At 45.5% G+C, this 10,578-nt stretch overlaps 1 protein-coding gene across 3 annotated transcripts in view; it reads left to right on the top strand.

Moving 5' to 3' along the window:
* The window catches only part of Uaca (uveal autoantigen with coiled-coil domains and ankyrin repeats), a 91,060-nt gene extending 81,294 nt beyond the window's left edge, over positions 1 to 9,766 (top strand). For all 3 annotated transcript variants that reach the window (XM_040739644.1, XM_013117458.3, XM_005075593.4), the window contains 4 exons: positions 582 to 3,296; positions 4,776 to 4,928; positions 6,960 to 7,025; positions 9,581 to 9,766. In XM_040739644.1, coding sequence (XP_040595578.1) covers positions 582 to 3,296; positions 4,776 to 4,928; positions 6,960 to 7,025; positions 9,581 to 9,652 — 3,006 coding nt within the window. In that variant the 3' untranslated portion in view covers positions 9,653 to 9,766. The remainder of the gene's footprint in view (positions 1 to 581; positions 3,297 to 4,775; positions 4,929 to 6,959; positions 7,026 to 9,580) is intronic.
* The last annotated feature ends 812 nt before the right edge of the window (positions 9,767 to 10,578 follow it).

A 10,578-nucleotide genomic window follows, 5' to 3' on the forward strand; every position in this document is an offset into this window, starting at 1 on the left:
ATCAGCCAGGTGGCTTAGCTGGTAAAGGTGCCTGCCTACAAGCCTGATGACATTAGTTCAAACTTGGGACCCACATCATGGAAGGATAGAATCAACTCACAATTTGTTCTCTTATCTCCATATATGTGTACCTTACAAAACAAGTAAACAAATAATATGCCATTAATAATATATAATTCTATGAAGTTATTTACATATTTAAGATTCAATACTTGGGGGGTTTGATGGCTTGTTTTAGAACCTGAAGTCTAGGCAGGTAACATAATGGAATAGTAAGCATAGTTTCCTAGACCTGGTGTTCTTAGGTAAGGGAGGCATGCTGAGTTGAGAACGGAACCCAATTTCTTTAGAAATTGGCCCAAAAACTCACAATGTTTTAAGTGTATTGAGGAAATCCTACCTAGGACTGTTTTTCTGATTATAAAATTGATCCTTTATTTTTCCCCCACACCCATCTCTCCCATCTTACTGTCTGGAAACCCTTTGCTGATGATGTAGATGGTCTAGAGCCCTCTATAAAATCGAAGTCACCACAGTGTCTTCTTTAGGCTCTGTAGTTGACATCTATTTTTCCTTTGCAGTGTACATCCCCAGGCGTATCCACCCATATGCAAAGCAGGTCTATGTTAAGACCCCTGGAGCTCTCTTTACCCAGTCAGACCTCATACTCTGAAAATGAGATTTTAAAGAAAGAGTTAGAAGCCATGCGAACTTTCTGTGACTCGGCAAAGCAAGACCGACTGAAGCTCCAAAACGAACTGGCTCACAAGGTAGCAGAGTGCAAGGCCTTAGCTCTGGAGTGTGAGAGAGTCAAGGAGGACTCGGACGAGCAGATCAAGCAGCTGGAAGACGCCCTCAAAGATGTGCAGAAGAGGATGTACGAGTCTGAAGGCAAAGTCAAGCAAATGCAGACCCACTTCCTGGCCCTGAAAGAGCACCTGACCAGCGAAGCAGCCACGGGGAGCCACCGTGTCACCGAGGAACTGAAGGAGCAGCTGAAAGACACGAAAGCCAAGTATGAAGGAGCTTCAGCAGAGGTGGGAAAGCTGAGGAACCAAATCAAGCAGAGCGAGATGCTGGTAGAAGAGCTCAAGAGAGGCGAAGGCCGGCTGGTGGAGGAAAATAAGAGATTGCAGAAGGAATGCAGCACGTGTGAAATAGAGAAGGAGAGGAAAGGAAGAAGGGTTGTGGAGTTGGAGGGCCAGCTGAAAGAGCTGGTGGCGAAGCTGGCGCTTTCCATCCCCACAGACAAGTTTGAAAGCATGAAGAACTCATTATCCACCGAAGTCAATGAGAAAGCGAAGAGGCTAGCGGAGGTGGGACGGGACTATGAGAACTCTCTGGGGGAGATTCGACAGTTGAAGAGGGAGCTGGAGAGTGCCAGGGCCAAGCTCACCCAGCACATCAGACCGGAGGAACACGAGCAGCTCAAGAGCAGGTTGGAGCAGAAGTCGGGAGAGCTGGGGAAGAAGGTCACAGAGCTAACCCTCAAAAACCAGACGCTGCAGAAAGAGGTGGAAAGGGTCCACACGGACAACAAGCGTCTCAGCCAGCAGGTGCACAGCCTCACGGTGGAGATGGAGACGTGCTATGTGCCTTTAAAGGTTAACGAAGAGATGAAGAAGTCCCATGATGTCAGCGTGGAAGATCTGAATAAGAAGCTTTCAGAGGTAACACAGAGGTACACAGAGAAGACGCTGGAAGCTGAGAGACTGCTGGTGGAGAAAGACAGGCTGACTAAGAATGTCAGCCGCCTGGAAGCTGTGTTTGTAGCTCCTGAAAAACATGAAAGGGAGCTAATGGGTCTGAAATCCAATATTGCTGAACTCAAAAAGCAGCTGTCTGAACTTAATAAAAAATGTGCGGAGGAGCAGGAGAAAGTGCATGTACTCACGTCTGAAAACACTAGCTTGAAAAAGACTCTGAATAGCCAGTATGTACCCACCAAAACCCATGAGGAAGTGAAGGCCTCACTGAGCAGCTCATTGGAGAAAACCAACAAAGCCTTGCTTGATGCCAAAAAAAGGTTTGACGACATGAGCCAGGAATGTTCAAAAATAAGAGATGAGAATGAGGTATTGAGGAGGAACTTGGAGAACGTTCAGAATCAAATGAAGGTTGACTTTGTGAGCCTAGAAGAGCACTCAAGAAAGATGAACACTGTGAGTCAGAGCCTGAAGGAGGCGCAGGATGCTAACACTGCCGTTCTGGCTGACTACCGTCGAGGCCAGGAGGAGATCCTCACACTGCACGCTGAGATTAAGGCCCAGAAAAAGGAGCTTGACACCATCCAGGAATGCATCAAGCTGAAATATGCTCCACTGGCCCGCTTGGAAGAATGTGAACGCAAGTTCAAGGCCACAGAGAAAGGACTGAGGGAGCAGTTATCAGAGCAAACTCATAAGTGTCGCGTCAGGGATGAAGAAGTCAAGAAGGGCAAGCAGGAGAATGAGCGGCTGCGGCAGGATCTTGCGACCCTTCAGAAAGAGTTGAAGGGTAAGAACGCTGTGGTGGAAGAGGCCAGGGAAGCAGAGAGAGTGCTGAGTGGGAAAACAGAAGAACTCAACAAGCAGCTGAAGGACCTGTCCCAAAAATACACCATTGTGAAGAAGGAGAAAGAGAAGCTGGCAGAAGAAAAGGCCAAGCAAGCCTCCGAGGTCCTCGCAGCCCAAAGTCTTCTGCAGAAACAGCCCGTCCCATTGGAGCAGGTGGAGGCTCTAAAAACATCTCTCAATGACACAATTGAGCGCTTACGGGAAGAACTGAGGGATAAACAGAAGTGCCTGGAGAAAGAGCAGCAGACAGTGAGCAAGCTTCAGCAGCTGCTGGAGAACCAGAACTCCTCTGTGCCCCTGGCGGATCATCTGCAGATGAAGGAAGCCTTCGAGAAAGAGGTCGGAATCATGAAAGCCAGCCTGAGAGAAAAGGAAGAGGAAAGCCAGAACAAAACCAAGGAAGTCTCCAAACTCCAGACAGAGGTGCAGAATACCAAGCAGGCACTGAAGAATCTAGAGACCAGAGAGGTTGTAGATATGTCAAAATATAAAGCCACGAAGAATGATTTGGAGACCCAGATTTCCAACCTAAATGACAAACTGGCCAGCCTGAACAGGAAGTATGACCAAGTGTGTGAGGAGAAGTTCTCTGCCAAAGATGCAAAGGAACTTCTCCATCTCAGCATTGAGCAGGAGATCAAGGACCAGAAGGAGCGATGTGACAAGTCCCTGACAACAGTGATGGAGCTACAGCAGAGGATACAGGAGTCTGCCCAGCAGATTGAAGCGAAGGATAACAAGGTAGGCATGGCACAGATGGAGTGGCTGTGCGGAGGAAACCCTAGGGTAGGACTGTGTGGTAGACTATGACTCCTTGGCATGGTATCCCACAGATAGGTCCATAGAACCATGAATGAAGCGCCACCCTTCCAGTTGACCATGGGTATGTCAAAAACCTCTGAATTGAAAAAGCACAAAAATCAAAGGCTTTCTTCTTTCTGTTTGCTCAGCTGACAGTTAAAGGAAAAGGGGAGAGTAAGGTTCATTTCCTTGTAGTGATGAGCCAGAATCTAGTGGGCTTCTTGCTTTGAGAAGTCAAGGTCTCTGGGAGCATCCAGACTCCATCTCCCTACTCACCCATACCTGTGCACTGAGCTGACATTGCTGTGATTCTGCCCACAAGTTTCTACAGACCTGGCCTGGAATATTTTGTCCTTGTGTTTTGGCGTGTCCTGTGTACCCTTTAACACTCCATCTTTACCCTGAAGTCTGCAGTGGTCACTCTAGCCTACAGCCGACAGTTCCTCAAAAACACAGGCTTTATTAAATTAAAACATTTTAGAAACAAATTTCATAATTTTCCTTCCCTCTCGTTTTCTTCCTTATGGTCCATTTTTACAGAATAGCTACATAATAAAATTTTTGAAACTGGTAGATGTCTAGTTTGTGCCATGGAGATGAAATAGGAAGACTGATCACAGCTTAATGCATTCACTAAGTAATTATGAAGTGGCCTTTACCCACTGGGGAAATATGGAATGAGTAAAAGCAGGCTCAGAGCCAGCCCTCCTCAGCAGCACGTCTCTCCATAAGATGCAGCATTTAAATCCACTCAGCTTATGTGCAAAGTCGTTAGGATGCAGTAGCACATCATTGTGATAGCTAATGCCCGCAACTCCCGGGACTGCAGAGATGGCTTAGCAGTTAAGAGCACTTGCTGGCTGCTCTTCCAGAAGACTTAGCATCAATGTTGGGCAACTTACAGTCTCCTGAAATTCCAGCTCTGGGGGAACATGATGCCATCTGCCATCTGCTGGCTTCTCTGGGCACTACACACACACACACACACACACACACACACACACACACACACGAATAAATAATACAACCCTTGATGGGAAGAAAAATTTAATTCTGTGTGTACATGAGCCAAGCTCTTTTACTTTTCATGCTCCATCTAATACAACCCCTTTTCAGTGTTCAAAGCATCACCTTGGGGATAGTTCAGGTGCTTCGGAGGCCCTTTCATTCTCCTAGAACACTAAGTTCATGGTCCAGTCCTAGGATGTGCAGGTGTTTATTCTCCATTTGGTGTTGTCTTTGGAAGAAATTTACTGAGGGCAATTCAGCCTGAGAACTTGCAGGAATAGCACACTGTGTGTCCTGTTGCTAGAGTCTGCTGTTTACAGTTGTGTCTCAAGTGAGGAGTGATTTCTGTGCAGAGATGTTCATCAGAAGTGATGGCCTGTGTTTTCCTACAACCTCCCTCTCTCTCAAAAGATAACTGAACTTCTGAATGATGTGGAAAGACTAAAGCAGGCGCTCAACGGCCTTTCCCAGCTCACCTACACCAGTGGCAGCTCCACCAAGCGGCAGAGCCAGCTAGTGGATACTCTGCAACACCGAGTGAGGGATCTGCAGCAGCAGCTGGCTGTGAGTATCCAGGGCATTGAGGGGCGGGGCCAGCTGTGTGTGTGTGTGTGTGTGTGTGTGTGTGTGTGTGTGTGTGTGTGTGTGAAGCTTCCATGTAGCTGACGTCACACTCCAGTGTGTAATCTTTATTTAATGTTACCATTACTTATGGGATGGTAGTGTCATTTATTTGATGCCTACTTGTAGCAAACATTCTTCCCGCCAGCCTGGTCCCTGAGCCGTGTCAGTCCCAAATGAGCACACAGGATGTTATATTAATTATGAAACTGTTGTTCATTTACTATGGTTTCTTATTGACTAGCTCTGACTTAATTATTAACCCATAACTGCTAATCTGAGTATTTCCACGTGGTCTTCTCTTACTGGAGAAAGGGTCTGGACCTCTTACTCTTCTCGCATCCTACACGGTGACTCACTGTGCCTCCATTTCCCAGAATCCTTCACCTCTCCTAGTCCCACCTGTCTTGCTTCTCTATTGATCAACAGAGCTTTATTTATCAACCAATAAGACAAACATACACACAGAAGGACTTCCTCCATCACCTACCGGGTGCCACTACAATAAGCATTCTGTATTTTCTCTCTAAACTTGCCTTTACCACTGTTCTACAAAGCAGGGTAGTTTAAGGAGACGCATTGGCTCATGGCATTGGAGGGGCTGCATCTGGTGTGGACCTTCTGGCTGTGTCACAACATGTTAGAAACTATCACACAGGAGAACAAGAGTGGAAGGGGCCAAACTCACCTCTCACGAGGACCCCGCTCTGGCAGGAAGAAGCCTGTGATAATGACATCAATAATGTCATTATGAACATTAGATCTAAACATCTCTTACCTATGGGCTGTGATGATCGGGAACTATTTCTAACATCTGAGGTCTGGAGCACATTCAAATAGCTCTTTCCCAGGCAGGAAAGGCTAGCAGTCAATTGGGAACTGGTTCCAAAGAAGGAAGAACTTGGCCTGAATTACCATTTTGGTGGGTGAAAGGAAGTTAGAGGATCTTTCAGGCCACGAAAGTAGTGTGAAAAGCCCCACTGAGGTGGAATCTAGCCACCATAGCCAGAGAGGGACAAAAGGCAGGCCTAGTAGGGCGTGGCCATGCATGCCTGTAAGCCAGCATCCTAGAGGCAGAGGATGGGGTGGCTCAGCTGTAACATCACTTGGTGCACAAGCCTGACAACCCAAGGAACACACACGTAAAGGTGGGAGGAGAGAGCTGCTCCCCAGAGTTGTCCTCTGCCTCCATGTGGGCCCACGTTCTCATCCATCTTCTCCCTGTCCTCCTCTCACTAAAACAACAACAATAACAACAACACCAACAGAGGTGTTTTTTAGACCTGAGCGTGAGATTTGACTCTGCAGTTAGAAACTTTGAAGCATACACTGCTTTTGCAGAGGACTCAAGTTCAGTTCCTAGCACCCACATTGAACAGAGCAACTCCAGGGGATCTGATGCCTCTGGCCTCTGCACTTACACACCCACAAGCGTGTACATGCACACTTAAAATAATAAAAGTCAATATCAAAAAATACTTGGTTTTTATTGTTTGAGACTGAGTTGTGGAGGACTTGGGAAAGCAAGCTGGTAAGTTTGGATTTTTCTCAGATGTATAAGGAGGCAACCCCTGAGGTCTTTGGGTCAGCACTGATAAAAGAGAAGAGCTAGCTCAGCCCTGGAAACATGACAAAGGGGACACTGGAATCAAGGGGATGGGAAGCTTTTGCAATGGCCTCAAGCATAAGTTGGCAAGTTCATAGTAGTAGAGGTAAACTGAGGCAGCAAACCCCTATGACCTAGGGTGTCATTGCTTTCCCAGGAATATTCCTATGCATAATGGGAAAAATCTTACACTAGCTCCATCATATGTAATTCAGCATCTGTGGTTTGTTCTAAGAGTGGCAGGAGGGAGCCCTTTAATAATCCGCCAGTCTGCAGCAGGAGGTGTCGGGACAGCATTTCCACGAGCCTCTTGGTCTTGCAGATGTTGGTGATGATGTTCTCATCTGTCTACTTTCCCACGGTTCTAGGATGCTGACAGACAGCACCAGGAAGTCATTGCTATCTATCGGACACACCTTCTTAGTGCTGCACAGGTAAGAACTGCTGTGTCTCTGGAAAAACTTCATTTTAGAGAAAACTAAAATACTGTTTTTATTTTTTGAATAAACTTACATGAATGTAATTGACATTTGAAGTTGCTCTAGCCCATATGCTTATTTAAAAATAATTGTGTTTCTTTTAATCATGGCTTGCATATCTCCCAGAACAATTTACAAAGCTATACAGCAACACAACATCTTAAATTTAGTGTTGTCTCCATCTGCTTGTCACTCATCTTCTAGACAGTTTGGCAACACACGATGGCAGCTCACATTAACAGTGTCGCTAGCTGGGATAATGCCTTGACATTGCACGTGGCTGTCAGCAGGAAGAGGGAGAATAGAGGGGACTGCATATGTTTCCCGGTGGTTTAGGGGGGTTCTTTGAAGTAGAGAAAACTTAGTCTGAAAAGGACAAAGGAGATATGCATAGAATTGTAATAATTAAGGAAAATTGATCTGGTATGAGATAATTGATATTTATTTATGGAGCTTTAGACATGGTGAAGCCAAAGATTGTAAATCCTCTTCCTTAGTCCTGAGAAAGCCTTTCATGCTAAGAGAATGTTTAGGGTGTGAAAGATGGGCTGTTACTGCTCTGTGGCAGCCATGTGAGTAGCGTCTCCCGAGTTCTCAGAATAGATTGTTCAAGAAGATGTACTGAAAGAGACAAATGTTGGAATGACGGGTGAGGGGTAATAGGAATTATTTGGATTTGAGAAGTGTTAGGGCACACTGTTCTGCTTTTTAAAAAAGGAGGAAGGGTGGAAGATGGTGCTGAGGACAAATTTCAAAGAAATATGAATTTTTTTAAACAAGAGAGTGTAAACAGTAAACATACTGTCTGACATCAAATTCTTTTTTGTTGTTGTTGTTGTTGTTGTTTTTGTTATTGTTTTTACGAGACAGGGTTTCTCTGTATTGTTTTGGAGGCTGTCAGTCTAGCCCGGCCTCAAACTCACAGAGATCCGCCTGCCTCTGCCTCCCGAGTACTGGGATTAAAGGCGTGCGCCACCACCGCCCGGCCTGATATCAAATTCTTAAATCAATAGTGTGCTTTTTTATAGGGATGGAGGGGACATTGAAAAAGAGGGATGGCATGTGAGGGATGCTTCCCTGCTGCTTTTCGAGTGGGTGGGACATTTATTGAGATCTGAAAGATTATTTCAATTATTAGAGCTAGCTGTGGGCAATAGAGTAGGATGTTTATGAAGGGAATTAGAAAAGCTCAGATGGCTCAGTGCATAAACACACTTGCTGGTCAATCATGGGGACCTGGGTTCAGATCACAAACACATGTAAAGAGACAAGCATGGCTGCCTGAGTTCCTGTAACCCAGGATGGCGGAGACAGGAGGATCACTGGGGCTGCCACCAGCCTAGCCCCAGGTTCAGTGAGAGATCCTATCTCAAGGGAATGAGGCAGTGTTAGAGATAGGGCTGGACACCCAATGTCCTCTGTTTCCTTTAAAATATAAATGACTGACACACTCAACTTTGCAACAAGGGAGATGCTAATGTATAAGAGGTACCTTTAAGTTATAGTATCAACCTAGGGCTTGGAAAGTGGGGTCTTTTATGCTCTGTTGGGTGGAAGTGTAAACTGATATTTGTAATACTTTGGAAAGTCAAATACTGAGCAGACTTGTTGTTGTTATTGTTGCTTGGTTTTTTGAGTCAGGTCTCATAGAGCCCAGGATGCCCTTGAATTCCTGATCCTCCTGCCTCCACTTCCTGAGTGCTGGCATTATAGTTGTTCCCCAGTGCTAAACCTGCCTTTTGAGCCAGCTATTTCTTCTCCAAGTGTCTGGCTATAAAGTGTGTGTGTGTGTGTGTGTGTGTGTGTGTGTGTGTATCTTAAATGTCTGACATTAGGGAAGAGGCATAGAAATATAATATCTGTATATTGGGATATTACATAAAAAAGTAACAGTTAGCTGGCCCTGGAGAAAGATAGCTCTGACACTGGGTGAATAGGCAAGTTGCAGAGATGTGTCATCTTGCTTATGTAAAAATTATAAGTATGGGAGTTATTTTTCCTCAGTTGCTTTTCTCCTTAAAGCGGGGAGATGGCTGAGTGAGCAAGGCACTTTTCATGCTAGCTTGAGGGCCAGAGTTTGGATCCCCAGCACCACAGAATGCTGAGTGGGTATATACTTCAGCAAGCTGGCTAGGAAGACTCACCAGCCAATGCCAAGCTCTGGTTTCAAGTGACAGCCTCTGCCTCTGTATAGAAGGTAGAGACTGAGGACTCACATGCGCATGTATACACATGCTTGGAGCTTACTGTTCTAATGTATACAGCCCTACTCAGCAGAGACCATTGCTGCCGTCGGTTCTTTTTGCTTGTAAGTGTTAAGAGTCCCTCTTGTGTACTCACTCCTTATAACCTGACACCTTTTTTTCCAATGGTGAGTTCCTGTGGGGTACTCTTAGCATGGTAATGGGTTCACCTGTGAAACAACGAGATGTGCCCTAGGATAAAGACTTCCCCTTCAGAGTCCGAGAAAGATGACACACACTGTTTCTTCCCATCCTTCTTCTTTCCAGGGTCACATGGATGAAGACGTACAAGCAGCCTTACTACAGATCATACAGATGCGACAAGGCCTTGTGTGCTAATGTCAGCTGACCTGGAGCCTGTCCTGCTGGTGCTATGCATTCTGGGTGCAACTCCATGGCTCTTCTAGGCCTTACTCTGATAGTATCAGTAAATAAAATATATTTTGTTCTGTTGTTGAATTTTATTTTATTTTTATGAGATAAGCATATCACTGAATTTTTCAACCTTAGATTTTGTGTGCATTCATTTCACACCATGGCAAACGGCATGCACCTTGCCTTGCTTCAACTAAATCTTTTCTACTTATACTTTTTTGAAACAATGTCTTACGTAATAAAATATGGGCCATTTGAATGGGTCCATATGAAAAGGGTCTGAAATAAGCACCTAAAGATTGATTTTGGAGAAATTGAGTTATCTGACAGTTATTTTTAAGTGGCTCAAAAGATCTTTCAGGGACTGACGAGATGGCTGAGTCAGTAAAGGACTTTCCAGGCAACCATGAGGACCCAAGTTCAATCCCTAGGACCCAGTTTCCTCCCCCAAGTGCAGCAGTGTGCATCTGTAATCCCAGCGCTGAGGAGGCAGAGAGAGCAGAGTCTGAGGCCGTCCAGTCAGATCAGCCAGCTATCTCAAAAAGTAAGATGGAGAGTGATTGACGAAGATGCCAGATGTCAGCCTCTGGCCACCACATGCACAGGAACACATGTTGCACACACATACTTACAGACCAGACAGAACATTTTTCCCTCATGTGGTCTGTAAGGCTGACACACTGTGGAGGAGTGGACCATGCGGCTAGTCAAGGTGCATCTTTCTTGAGCAGCAAAATGGTGCCTTTGGCTGTTTTTCTTCTTACACTAACACCTTTTAAGAGAGACTTCTCTTCATAAATGTTTTGCAGTGCTAAATTACATGTAGATCAAGAACAGGCAGGCGCCGAATATTTGAGGAATTTATAAGAAGATTACCTCGTGGTCTCCAT

The sequence above is a fragment of the Mesocricetus auratus genome, unplaced genomic scaffold, assembly GCF_017639785.1.
Source record: "Mesocricetus auratus isolate SY011 unplaced genomic scaffold, BCM_Maur_2.0 Super-Scaffold_100691, whole genome shotgun sequence".
Lineage (NCBI taxonomy): Eukaryota > Metazoa > Chordata > Mammalia > Rodentia > Cricetidae > Mesocricetus > Mesocricetus auratus.